Raw genomic sequence first — 14,545 nt, forward strand, 5'->3', positions numbered from 1 at the left:
CTAATCCTTCATGGAGGAGAAATATTTTAGATTTAGCCTCCTTTTTTCAACTTTAACTTTTTAAATATTTTCCTACAGGGACAAGCACTACTATTCTGATTCCCTTTTAATGGTCTCTAATAGTCACTAGTTAAAAGAAGTCCCATTGAGGGCATTTGATTTTTGGCCCTACCTCATCAAGAGACATCCTTAAATAGTTAATTTTTTTCCTACCAAAGGAGCCTCACTGTGTAAAAGGTCAGATTTTGTCAATGACTATCAATGTTCCAAAACCTGGCTAGTATATAAAGCATACTGCAAAGTCATTTGACCAGCCACAATTACCTTAGGGGAATCAGAAAAGGTGGACCCTGAATTGCCCATGGGTCTCTACCAGATTCTCTATTAAAGAGTTAATTCAACCAAAAGAGACAGGAGTCTTGTATTGGAGCAGGACTAGGTATTCACTGATCCAATGGAAGGGGACTTGGTACTGGACACAAGGGGTCCATGCTGGTACCAGGAGAGATAGTCTCCAATGAATCCTACTTCTGACACCAAAAATATGTCCATGTAAAAATAGACCAAACTCACATATAGAAAGTATCTTTAATTGAGGCCAAGGAGTCCTGTACCAGCATAGGAGTGCCCAAAGATGGGAGTTACAAGAAGGGTTTTATATGCTCGGGGGGGGGGGGGGGGGGCAACTGGATAGGTAGTTTTTTACTACTTGAACTACAGAGACATTTGAAATGCTGGGGTTGGGGGGGGGATAGTCTATATGGTAGAAAAGCAGGGGAAGTGAGGCTTTCTGCAGGCAGGCTGGTAAGTTTGAATAGGCTCCAATAGCACAGCCTGGATTGTGTTTTAGGTAGTCATAAGAATGTTGGTGAAGCTATTTCAACAGTGTTATTTGCTCTAACAGTCAGGGCAATTCAGAGTGCAAAAAAGGGAGATAGTTCAAATCAGTTTCACATACTATTGGAAATGACTTATGGAGGGGTTCTTTCCTTTCCCATGTCAGAGCCTACCTACTAATACTCTAACTCAATGGTTTTCAAATATGTTGGTCTCAGGACTACTTTGTATTCTTAGAAATTATTGAAGTTTTGTTTATGTGGATTGTACATATTAATATTTGTTATATTAGCAATTAAAACTGATAAAAATTTAAAATGTGTACTTATTCAATTAAAAACTAAAAAACCCTAGGGGTGGCTAGGTGGCACAGTGAATAGAGCACTGGCCCTGGAGTCAGGCAGACCTGAGTTCAAATCTGGACTCAGACACTTAACACACACACACAAAACTAGCCATGTGACCTTGGGCAAGTCACTTAACCCCAATTGCCCTCCCCTCCAAAAAAAAGCAAAAAAAACCCCATTATATATTAACATAAATGATATATTTTAATTTTTAAAAATAGCTATTGTTTTCCAAAACAAGATGAAATAGTGAGAAAACTGGTAGTAAAGAACTGAAAACATGTCCATCAGTTGGAGAATGGCCGAACAGGTTATAGTATATAAATGTGATGGAATACTATTGTGCTGTAAGAAATGATAAAGAGGATGATTTCAGAAAACCCTGGAAAGACTTATATGAACTGATGCAAAATGAAGGAAGCAAAACCAGGAAAACGATCATCTACACCGTAACAGCAATATTGTAAAGATAATCAATTGTGAAAGACTTAGTAATACTGATCAACAATTCTAAGATTCATGATGAAAAATGCTATCCACTTCCAGATTGAGAATTATGGACTCAGAGAGAGATTGAATTCTCTCCTTCTTTTTAAAATGTATTTATTTATTTTTAATATTTTGTGTTCCAAATTCTCTCCCTCCCTTCGGCCTCTCCCCCACCAATTAAGAAAGCAAACAATATGACATTTTTTCACCAGAATATGGCTAATGAAGCAATATGTTTTGCATGACTTCATATGCTTAAGAAGTAATATATTTCATTGGCAGAGGTAAGATGTCAGAGTAAAAGCAGGAACTTGCTTCAGCTCCTGCTCTAACCACCTCCAATACTGTTAAAAAAATTATTCTAAATAAATTTGTAGCTACAGAACCCACAAAGTGACAGAGAGAAACAAATCTCCCACTGAAGGCAGCCTAGCAGGCCAACAGGAAGGGTCTACCACACCAGACTGGGATCCGCGCATAGTCCTATGTGAACCACCCACCACCAGACACATGGCACAGACCAGCCACAGCTGACTTCAGGAAAGTGAATCACCAGAAGCTGTGGTGGTTTTCAGACTTCCCAACTCATAAACGCCAAAGAAAAAGCAAAAGGTCAGTGGGGAATTCTGTTGGAACTGGGTGAGGGAAGAGTAAGGTCTTGCCCCTGCCCCTGGAGTGAGAGGTGGTGGAGGCATGGCAGCTGCAACTGCTGCCCTGTGGCTGCCTCTGGACTCCTGGTCTACAGATCGTAGGGGCACCAAGTGACCATTCAGAGGGTAATTGCTCTTGCTTTGACCTGCTTGGATCTGGGTCACTATCTTGGGTGGTGGTCCTGGGGTGAAAAATGCCAGTGTGCAGAGCTTGTGGTAGCTGCAGAGAGGGCACCTTCCTCAAACCTCTGATAACATTTGGAAAAACCCCAGCGATTTGAGACAGCTCTCTCCACTCTGGAAACAGAGTTCTACTGTGGCAAAGAGCTCAAAAGTCAAGTAATTGGCTGGCAAGATGAACAAGTAGAGGAAGCACAATCAAACCATAGAATCCTTTTTGGGGACAAACAGGATCAAAACATGGAACCAGAAGGAGACAATAAAGTCAAAACTCCTGTATCAAAAGCTTCCAAGAAAAATATGAATTGGTTACAGGCCATGGAGGAGCTCAAAAAGAATTTTGAAAATCAAGTAAGCAAAGTAGAGGAAAATTGGTAAGAGAGATAAGAATGATGCAGAAAAATCATGAAAAGCAAGTCAATAATCTACTAAAGGAGACCCCCCAAAAATAATGAAGGAAAAAAAAACCTTAAAAGATAGACTAACTCAAATGGCAAAAGAGGCCCAAAAAGCCAATGAGGAGAAGAATGCCTTAAAAAGCCAAATTGCCCAGATGGAAAAGGAATTTCAAAAACTTACTGAAGAGAATAATTCCTTCAGAATTAGATTGGAGCAAATGGAAGTTAATGACTTTATGAGAAATCAAGATACTATTAAACAGATCCAAACAAATGAAAGAATAGAAGGCAATGTGAAATATCTCATTGGAAAAACCACTGACCTGGAAAATAGATCCAGGAGAGATAATTTTAAAATTCTTGGGCTACCTGAAAGCAATGATCAAAGAAAGAGCCTAGAAATTATCCTTCAAGAAATTCTCAAGGAAAATTGCCCTGATATTCTAGAACCAGAGGGCAAAATAGAAATTGAAAAAAATTCACCCATCACTACTTGAAAAAGATCCCAGGGGCGGCCAGGTAGCACAGCAAGTAAGAGCACCAGCTCCAGTGTTAAGAAGACCTGGAGATCGAATCCCGGTCTCAGACACTTAGCACCCACCCAGAAACACCTGGCCGTGTAACCTTGAGCAAGTTACTTAACCCCAATTGCTTAGGGGCGGCCAGGTGGCACAGCGAGTAAGAGCACCGGATCCAGTGTCGGGATGACCTGGATCAAATCCGGGCTCAGATACTCAGCACCACACCCAGAAATAACTGGCCGTGTAACCTTGAGCAAGTTACTTAACCCCAATTGCTTAAAAAAAAGAAAAAGATCCCAAAAAGAAAACTCCTAGGAATATTATAGCCAAATTTCAGAGTTCCCAAGTCAAGGAGAAAATATTACAAGTAGCCAGGAAAAAAATAATTTTACTATTGTGGAAAACAATCAGGATAACACAAGATCTAAGCAGCTTCTACATTAAAGGATTGCAGGGCTTGGAATATCATATTCTGGAGGTCAAAGGAGCTAGGATTGAAACCAAGAATCACCTATCCAGCAAAACTGAGTATAATGCTTCAGGGGAAAGTATGGTAATTCAATGAAATAGAGGACTTTCAAGCATTCTTGATGAAAAAACCAGAGCTGAACAGAAAATTTATCTTTCAAATACAAGAAGCATGAGAAGGTAAACAGGAAAAAGAAATCATAAGGAACTTATTAAAGTTTAACTATTTACATTCCTACATGGAAAAATGATAATTGTGATTCATGAGACTTTTCTTAGTATGAGGATAGTTGAAGGGTATACAAATGTATATATATGTATACATATATCTATATGTATGTATAGGAGGATGTATGTGTATATAAATATACATTTATATAATTTACTATTGTAAATAAATATGTGTGTGTGTGTGTATATGTGTACATGTATACATAAACAGAAGGCACAGGATGAGTTTAATAGGATGGGATGATACCTTTTATTTTTGGCTTTCTGGAGGGCAATTGGAGTTAAGTGACTTGCCCAAGGTCACATGGCTAGTTTCTGTGTTAAGTGTCTGTGGCCACATCCGAACCCAGGTCCTCCTGACTCCAGGGCTGGTGCTCTATTTACTGCATCACCTAGCAGCCCCTGAAGGGATGATATCTAAAAAATAAAATTAAGAGGTGAGAGAGGAATATATTGGGAGGAGAAAGGGAGAGCTAGAATAGGGTAAATTATCTCATATAAAAGAGGCAAGAGAAAACTGTTACAATGGTGGGAAAGACCAGGAAGGTGAAAGGGAATGGGTCAACCCTACTTACATTGAATTTGGCTTAAGGGAATAAAATATACACTCAAGTGAGTATCTTACTCTACAGGAAAGTAGGGGGAAGGGGATAAGAGTGGGGATGATAGTAGGGAGGTTAGATTAGGGGGAGAGGATAGTTAGAAGCACATACTTTTGAAAAGGGACAAGGTTGGGGCGGCCAGGTGGCTCAGCGAGTAAGAGCACCGGCTCCAGTGTCGGGATGACCTGGATCAAATCCGGGCTCAGATACTCAGCACCACACCCAGAAATAACTGGCCATGTAACCTTGAGCAAGTTACTTAACCCCGATTGCTTATAAAAAAAAAAAGAAAAGGGACAAGGTCAAAGGAGAAAATAGAATAAGTGGGGGGCAGGATAGGATGGAGGGAAATATAGTCTTTCACAATATAACTACTAGGGAAACTTTTTGCATAACTACACATGTACAACCTATATTGAATTGTTTGTCTTCCCAGTGGGGGTGGGTGAGGAGGGAAGAAGGGAAAGAATCTGCAAATCAAGTTTTAAGAACAAATGTTAAAAAAAAATGGTTGTTTTTTTCACATGCAACTGGGAAATAAGATATACAGGCACTCAGGTATAGCAATCCATCTTGCTCTATTAGAAAGTTGGGGGGGGGATGGTGGAGAATAAGAGAGAACAGATTGGGAGAAGGGGTATTCACTAGGCTCACTATATTGGGGTAGGGGTAGGGGAAAGATGGGGAGAAAATTTATAACTTAAAATCTTGTGGAAATGACTGTTGAAAGCTAAAAATAAATAAATTATATATGTATATATAAAATATTAAAGGAAAAAGAAGTAATATACTTCTTGCCTTCTCAATGGGTGGGGAAGGGAAGCAATGAGGGAGAGAATTTGGAACTGAAATAAAAATAAAAAATTCTAAAAGAGACAAATGGCACAGTTTACATGTTTTTGTAAATCTATTTAATGTTTAGCTAGATAAAAGACTGAATTCTCATACTGGCTTCTGCATTTAGTCTGCTGTAATATTTTGTTTTGGTTCTATATGTAGGTTATATATATTCATATATATGAAGAAAATCAAGTATATGAAGGCTAAATGAAGAAAATGTATATATGAAGTAAATGAAGTATATGGTGAAAGTATTTGAAGTATGGTATATATGAAGAAAATCAAACCTTATAGAGATGCATAGTTGGAAAAAGAAAAAATACTTTAATAAGCAAATAACATCTTAATATTATTATGAAAATAGTTTTGTCTATCTAGAACCCCTGCAAGGGTTTGGGGGAGCCCCCAGTTATCCTCTGAGCCCACTTTGAGAACTGATTTTTTTTTGTTTCCTGTTGGCTAACTTTGTTGCAAATTTAGATTTTTCAGTTGACTACTGAATCAGAACTGAGTTTGCACAAAAGGTTCAAATGTTGAAATCTCTTTCTCTTTTTCCTGGGGGTGAGTAAGGCAATCCTTTACCTCTGCCTTGTGGCTAAGAACCCTTGGTGCTGGGGCGGCCAGGTAGCACAGTGAGTAAGAGCACCGGCTCCAGTGTTGGGATGACCTGGAGATCGTATCCCGGGCTCAGACACTTAGCACCCACGCAGAAACATCTGGCTGTGTAACCTTGAGCAAGTTACTTAACCCCAATTGCTTAGGGGTGGCCAGGTGGCTCAGCGAGTAAGAGCATTGGCTCCAGTGTCGGGATGACCTGGATCAAATCCGGGCTCAGATACTCAGCACCACACCCAGAAATAAGTGGCTGTGTAATCTTGAGCAAGTTACTTAACCCCGATTGCTTTAAAAAAAAAAAAAAAGGAACCCTTGGTGCTGCTACTGTTTCTTGTTTCTTTTGCATTCCATTCTTTTTTGATGCTAGGGAATGGATACCTGGTGACAGATTTGACCAGAGTGTGAGCTTACGAGCTTTAGAAGGTCAAGAGACATAAAAGGCTCTCGTGATTTTCTTGCATTACTCTCATTTCTCTTCCCAGTTTTTCTTCTACTTCTCTTACCTGATTTTCAGCATCCTCTTTGAGCTCCTCCATGACCTGTGTCCAATTCATATTTTTCCTGGAGGATTTTGATGTAGGAATTTTGACTTTGTCTTCTTCTTCTGGTTGTATGTTTTGATCTTCTTTGTCACCAAAGTAAGATTCTATAGTCTGACTTTATTTTTTACACTATTTGCTCATCTTCCCAGACAAATACTTGACTTTCTAACTCTTTGTCAAGGTAGGACTCTGCTTCCAGCGGGGTGGGGTCGGGGGTGGGTGTACTGTCCCAGGCTTCAGAGTTTTGTATCATCCACTCAGTCCCTCACTATCTGTAGACCCAAAACTCCGTAAGCATCTGCTCTTGCCTCTGCTGCTGCCCCAGGGCTGGAATCAGACCTTGCTTCTCTTTCATCCAGGTACCACAGAGTTCCCCCACTGACCTTCCATGCTGTCCTCAGGGTTTGTGGGTTGAAAAGTCTGGAAACCACCACAGTTGCCAGTAATTCAGTCCCCTGAGGCCTGCTCTGGCCCATCTGTGCCAGTGCAGCCCATGCCAGACTGCACTCTGCTCCCAGTATTATGCAATATACCCTTCCTATCCACCTTCCAGGCTGTCTTGGGCTGAAGATATGTTTCACTGTCATTTTGTGGGTTCTGCAGCTCTAGAATTTTTGAGTCATTTTCCTAAGTATTTGGAGGGATTTTGGGGCAAGCTCAAGCCAGTCCCTGCTTTCACTCTGCCATCTTGGCTTTGCCCCCATAAAAGGCTTTCTTGTCAACCAGAGTTGTCAGTAGAAACCACTGGACCTGGTAGTATTGGACACCCAATTCAGAGCAACAGCCTGGAAACCTGCTTGACCCAGCCCAGACATGTCTTGACCTATCAACCAAGGCACTGTGTTCTGGAAGGAGCCAGGACAGCTGAGCAAGGGACTACTTTGTCTATTGTGACACCATATCCCAAACTGAGCTTGGGGGTGGGGGTGGGGGGCTTTGGTCAAGGGGCAAAAGGGCTCCCAGAGCCAGGAGTTGTGAGGTACCTACAGGTGTACCTCACTGCCTTTGTCTTTTTAAGTTTGAGCCCTTTTCCCCAGATACTGTGCATGCCCCACCTTTTTTTTGAGGAACATTTTGTAACTTAGCAAGTTGTGCCTTCATAAAAACTAATTGATGTCAACTGGTTAATTGCTATCGGGGAGGTGGTAGCTGATAGTAATAGAAGCCACAACTCTTTTATTTTATTTTATTTTACTTTTTTATAAATGCTCCCTTCTTTTTAAAATGTTCTTTTCTTTTCTGGGGTTAAGTGACTTGCCCAAGGTCACACTGCTAGTTTTTGTGTTAAGTGTCTGAGGCCGGATTTGAACTCAGGTCCTCCTGACTCCAGGGCCAGTGCTCTCTATTCACTGCTCCACCTAGCTGCCCCAAAACCACAACTCTTCAGGATTATCCCCGAAGGGAGAAATAGTCAGCTCTAGGGACCCAACCTGACAGTTCAAGTGAGGGCTGGGAAAGCAGCCCAGAGTGAATACTACATCCATATTGCTCTTATTTACATACTTATGGTTCAGCTAAACTGGTTTTTAAAAAAATTGTTTCTTATAAACAGTCCATCTCCAGTCTATTCCTTTGCATTGACTGAACTCCATGCTTGGAATTCTCTTCCCATCTTTCCTACATTTTTTAGTACCCATAGTTTGGCTTTAAAATTCAGCTCAGGGAGGCTAGGTAGCACAGTGAATAGAGCAATGGCCCTGGAGTCAGGAGGACCTGAGTTCAAATCCGGCCTCAGACATTTAACACAAAAACTAGCTGTGTGACCTTGAGCAAGTCACTTAACCCCCAATTGCCCTTCAAATACCAAAAAAAAAAAAAGATTCAGCTCAAATGCCACCTTTCCCATGAAGATCTCCAATGTGTCTCCCCTCCCCCCACTCAAGTATTGCCTTGTAGCTATACTTGGAACAATGTCATATATACTTTTTTGTCTACCTGCTTCTCTCCCCTGTATGCAAGTATATTAAGGTTTCCTTTTTCTTAAAAAAAAAAAAAGAGAAAGAGATACTAAGAAATAAATATTTCTGTAGTGAAAAGTTCTTTCCCAGATTTGCCAGAATGGAGGAAACCTTATCACTACTCTATCAGATTTCTAGGAAAACAGTGCCTTCTGCTACATCCTTGCTGCCCTTTCAAAAGCTTTTCTGAAGGGTAGCTAGGTGACACAGTGGATAGGGCACTGACCCTGCACTTAGGAGGACCCAATTTCAAATCCTGCCTCAGATGCTAGCTGAGTGAAGTCACTTAAACCGAAAGCCTCAAAAAAAAAAAAATTTCTGTGACATTGTGTAGAATGCCATGCTCACGTGCACTTATTAAGTGGTTACTGTGTACCAGGCAGGGTCTATGGGCTGAGGATACAAATAAAGGCAAGCCCCCAAAGGAGCTTACAATTTAATGGAAGACCCTTTGGGAAAGGGACACGTTTCAGTTATATTTTGGTGCCCTCTGAGGTCTGTAGAATACTTTACTAATATCCTTACAACAACCCTGAGAGAGGTGCTATTTAATCCCATTTTAAAGATGGGGAGACTGAGGCATAGGACATATGACTCGCTCAAGGTCCTGCCTCTAGTGAGCAATCTGGGAGGTTGGGGTTATCATTATCCCCATTACACCAGGCAAGACAGGAGGAATGACTTGCGCAGTGTGACCTAGCTGGGACAAGTCTGAGGCACCTTTGAACTCAGAACTCCTAGACTCCAGCCCCAGAGCTGTTCACAGCGCCACCTACAGCCTCTGGGCGCTAGCGCAGTGTTTGTAGACCGGCAGCTGGAGGCTAAAGTGGCGGGTCCTAGGTGGAGCTCTAGTCACGCCGAGGCCCCGCCTTCTCTAGTCTCCCGGGTCCTGGGGACAGCGACAAAGTCGAGGGCCCGCCCTCACCCCGCCCTTTCTCCCTCCTCTTCTCTCTTCCGCTCACTAGAGGCGCTCTGTCTCACACCTGCTTCCTTCTCTCCTTCCATTAGGGTCCTCCTGCGGCTTCAAGTTGCCAGTGCGCCTGCTCCTTCCTCCGGAGGTCCCCGCCTCCTCCGAGGCTGACCGTCACACCGCCTGATCGCTGCTCCGCCCCTGGCCCCACTATGTTCTGGGTTCACGGCTGTCTCAGAGTCGGGCTTTGCGAAGAATGGTGTACAGTCCCCACTCTGGGCCAAAGCCGTGGGCTGCGGGCCTCGAGGCTCTGGACGTGAAGCGAGGCGGAGAGGAGGGCAGTGTGGAAGTCAGCTTTTCCTGAGTGTGTTGGGGCGGGGCGGGGCCGGTTTGGGAGGGGTCTTGGGCGGTGGCTGTCGTTGGGGGCAGCTGCGGAGTCTGCAGGCCGGCCCCTGACAGGTAGTGGGGCTCGGCGGGGGCGGCCCACTCTCTCACCTGCCTACCTCCTCTCCCCTTCAGTCGCCAACAGTCCAAGACCCTCGCCTCCCGGGCGCGGGGAGTGTATGTCTGGTCGGGGGGTGGTCAGGGTTCAGGCCTGGGTGTGTGTGAGTGTGTGTGGGTGGTCAGGGTTGTGGCCTGGGGGGAGGCGGTGTCGGAGGTCTGCGTGCTGGCGTGTGTCTGTCTGTGTGTCTGGCCTTCTGCCCGGGGAGGAGGGGTCAGGGTACCGGCCTCGGGTGGAAGGAGGGGCCAGGGGAGGTCTGGCTTCTGGCTGAGGGGCGGCTGTACCTGGAGGCGATGGGTATAATAAGCCTGGCGGGAGGGCCAGGGTTCAGGCCCGAGTTGTGTTTGTGTCTGGGGGAGTCAGGGGGCAGGAGCAGGTCGGGCTTCGGGCCTGGTTTGGGAGGAGCTGGAGGGAGGTCAGGGTCCACGTCCGGACCTTGCGGGAGGTGGCAGTGGTTAAGACTGGCCAGACTAGGGGCCACTGGGTGTTAAGGGGCTCGGGGGCAGGGTGTGTGCTAGCGATGGGGAGTTCCATTTTATAGAGTACAAGGACAAAGCTCGAGCATCTCACCCAGGGCTGGTGGGAGGGCTTTGGCAGGGGTAGCAGGTGTGGAAGAAGAGGAGCGCTTTCTGTACTAAGAAGGAGGTTGAGGTGGTTGTCCAGAGGGGGTCGGGGTTTGGCCTGGTATATTTGTACTAGGGGGATGCCCCTTGGGAGGGCCAAGACATTGGGGCATTTCTGAGATAAGGCTTGTGTGCATGACGCCAGCCCTAACAACTGGGGCTCACCTGGTGGCCTGTAGAAACCTTCTCATCATCCTGCCTCACTTGACTGCTGTTGGAGGCATCTTGGCTCCTGGTTTCTTTATGTTTCCCCAGGGATGGGTGAGATCTCCTCCATGGGAGGTGGCAAGTTTCCCCTTCAGACCATGTCCTGTCCTGCTGAGAGGTCTGTCAAAAGAATAAAAGCATAGTTTTAATAAAACGAGGTATTAGTGCTAGCATAGCTTAGTAGTCAGGAACCCATGGGCCTGAATTACAGTTTTGTATGTCTGGGTATCTTGCTTCTGATTGCTTGATAATCTAGAAATCCATGACAAGTTATTTCATCTATCTCCCCAACTTTAGGCAGGTCCACAACTAAGCAAGACAAGTTTTTTGAGGAGGTGACAACTTTATAGTTTGTGGCCATAATGAGCAATCAACTCACCCTTAATGAGCACCCAGTCTTCAAGCTACTGGGGATGTAAAGAGGTATATAAGACAAGATAAGGAGACGGAGCATTTATGTAACAAGGTCAGTAGGAGTATAAGGCATTGGATGATGTGTCAAACATGAAGTATGGAATTGAGTATCAGATCTGACCCCCTTATCTTCCAGATGGGAAAACAGATGTATGGGGGATGAGAATTGCCCACAATCACACAAGTTCAGAGAAGAGAAAGAGCTCAGTGAGCTGGAGTTGTTACAGAAGAATTCACCAGAGAGATGTATACTTTGAGCTGGGCTTTGAAGGTTGGGTTGATTTTTAAATTAATGGAGAGGAAAAAGAAGAGCAAGCTAGGTTCAGATTTGGTGGTGAGGAAGATGATAAAATTGGGTTCAAACGACATAGTATTTTCGGTACCAGGATAAGATTAAAACAGAATTTTAGACTGTCATGTGCAAGATTGGAGTAGGAAACAGAAGAGGAGGGAGATAGGTGTGACAGCTTGTACTAAGGTGCTAGCAGTGAGAATGAAAAGGAAGGAATGAATGAGAGAGGCTTTACTAAGGAAAACTTTGTTAAATTTGGGGTTGACTGGATGTGGGGAAGGAACAATGTCAGAGACTGTTAGGCCTCTATATTTGAACAGGAATCCCATCTATGACATTCCTTACAAAGGGGTTATACTGCCTTTGCCCAAAGACTCTGGTGAAGGTGAATCCATCCTCTCTTGTATACCTTTGGATAGTGCTAATTGTTGTGAAGCTTCTTCATTACATTAAACCTAAATAGGCCTCTCTGAACTTAAACTCATTGCTACTAGTTTTTCCCCTCTAGTACCAAACAGAACAAATCTAATCTCTTCCCTTCAAGTATTTAAATATAGCTATCATGTTTTCAGTTCTTCTCTACTCTGCTAAACGTGCCCAATTTTTTCATCTGATATTTATGACATGGTTTAAGTTCCTTATCCCACCTTCCACAAGCTTTTCTCAATCCCTTTTAATTCTAGTGCCTTCCCTCTGCTGATTATTTGCAATTTATCCTGTATATAGCTTTTTTGTACATAGCTATTTACATACTGTCTTTCTTGTTAGGCTGTGCACTCTTTGAGAACAAGACTTGATTTTTCCTTTTCTTTGTATCCCCAGCACTTAACTCAGTGCTTGGCACTAGTAGGTGCTTAATAAATGTTTATTGACTGACTGACTCCTGATTCCCGTCCTCTAAAAAGACTGTCATTTGTCATTGTCCTGAAACATGGTGGCCAGAACCAAAATCCAGTTGTGTGCCCAGGACAGAAGTCAGTGAAACTGAGACACACACACACACACACACACACACACACACACACACACACACACGCGCACACACACACACACACACACACACACACACACACACACACACACACCCCCCCAGGATATAGACTCTTCTCAGTTTATGAATTAGTTTGTTTGGCTTCCATGTCACATTACTGGAACATACTGAACCTACATTGCTCTAAAACCCCCTGATATTTTTCACATGAACTCTTTTCTTGTCATGGTTTTTATATCCCTTGTGGAGTTAATTATTTTTTGGTACTACCCAAGTAAGTGACATTGTATTTATATTTATTAGATTCCATCTTATTATATTCAGTCCATTGGAATCTGTTGAAATCTTTTCAGCTTTTGATTCTATCATCCATCTTGGGAATGATTTTCAGCTTCATGGTTTCTGCAGATTTGATAAACATTTTCTCTATGCCTTTATCCAAATCATTGCTAAAAATGTTTTGAAAAGCAACTGGCTAAGGCCAATTCCCAGGGTTAATAATCTCCTATATACTTCCAAGTCATTTAAGTAGTTTAAATTCCAGCTAAAATTTCCATCATCTCTTTCATGTTTCCATCTTGTCCATAAGAATGGCATGAAAGACTATGTCCTGATCATCTTTCTAGTAACTCTTAACATTAAGTGGGGTTTTTGTGTCCTGATCTGTTCTTTTTTTTTTTTTTTTTGAGCAACTGGGGTTAAGTAACTTGCTCAAGGTTACACAGCCAGGTGTTTCTGGGTGGGTGCTAAGTGTCTGAGCCCAGATTCCATCCCAGGTTATCCTATCCACTCTGGGGCCGGTGCTCTTACTCACTGTGCTACCTGGCCGCCCTGGCCTGATCTGTTCTTGATGAGGCCCTGCTTCCTCTTTTAGATGTTAACTGTCTATCCCTTTAATTTTACCAGAAATTGAAATCAAGCTTATTGAAGATAAATTCAATGACTCCATCCCCTTCCCTTTTGAAAATCAGCACATTTGTCCTCCATTCCTGTGACATCTTTCACAGAGATCAATGAAATTGCCCAGAAATCTTATCAACAGGTTCTTTCAGTGCAGTGGGATATGGCTTGTCTGGAACTGGAAGCTTGAACTCTTTGAGAGCAGCCAGATGCTTTTACAATCTCCTCATCCTCCTTCTCTGCACTCACATTGCTGCCACTCTAAAGGGTCCCATCTTCTCTTGCTTGGGCTGCTAGAATGCTCCTTAAGATTACAGTTTCTCTCCTCTCTATCTTCCACATAGCTACTAACTAAAAAAAAATTTTTTTTAAGTAAAGCCCTGTTCTGACCATGTCACTGCCTTGCCCAAAGTCTTCAGTGATAGTTTTCGCCTTCAGTTCATTCTGACTTTAGCACTTTTTGGCATTAATCGTAGAGAAGCAAGTTTCTGTTTTGATTCTTCTGTGATGTATTCTTTTGTTTGGCTCAGAGGATCACTGCACCAAACCCCTTGCTTCCTAACCTTCTAGACTTTTAGTAGTCTAAGCAGGTAAAAGAGTTCTTTACATCCAGGTTGGTTTCTTAAATTGTTCTCTCTTTTCTTTTCATTGGAATTACTGTTATTAGAAAGTTGTCATGGAAAGGGAGGGGAGGGGTGGCTAGATGGTGCAGTGAATAAAGCACTGGCCCTGGAGTCAGGAGGATCGGAGTTCAAATCTGACCTCAGACACTTAATATTTACTAGCTGTGTGACCTTGGTCAAGTCACTTAACCTCAATTGCCCTGCCCTCCCCCCTCCAAAAAAACCCCAACAACATTTCTGAGCGGCTAGGTGGCTCAGTGAATAGAGCACCAGCCCTGGAGTCAGGCGTACCTGAGTTCAAATCCAGCCTCAGACGCTTAACACAAAAACTGGCCATATGCCCTTGGGCAAGTCACTTAACCCCAATTGCCCTCCAAAAAGGAAAAAAAAATTTAAAAATTAAAA

General features: G+C 43.2%; 1 protein-coding gene across 8 annotated transcripts in view; it reads left to right on the plus strand.

Moving 5' to 3' along the window:
* The first annotated feature begins 9,754 nt into the window (after positions 1-9,754).
* DCTN1 (dynactin subunit 1) overlaps positions 9,755-14,545 on the plus strand; it is a 39,252-nt gene continuing 34,461 nt past the window's right edge. Inside the window, exons 1-2 of one of the 8 annotated variants that reach the window (XM_069072092.1) lie at positions 9,947-10,047; positions 11,218-11,386. Coding sequence is in view for 3 of the 8 variants with exons in the window: in XM_069072119.1 (XP_068928220.1) it covers positions 9,845-9,937 (93 nt within the window). In the remaining 5 variants the exon portion in view is untranslated. Of the gene's footprint in view, positions 10,150-11,217; positions 11,387-14,545 lie in introns of all 8 variants that reach the window. The other 7 variants (XM_069072083.1, XM_069072119.1, XM_069072030.1 and 4 more) reach the window with 7 other exon arrangements.

The sequence above is a fragment of the Petaurus breviceps genome, unplaced genomic scaffold (genome assembly GCF_028583685.1).
Source record: "Petaurus breviceps papuanus isolate PSGF00001 unplaced genomic scaffold, PetGlider_PUasm1.0 140, whole genome shotgun sequence".
In the NCBI taxonomy this organism is placed as follows: Eukaryota; Metazoa; Chordata; class Mammalia; order Diprotodontia; family Petauridae; genus Petaurus; species Petaurus breviceps.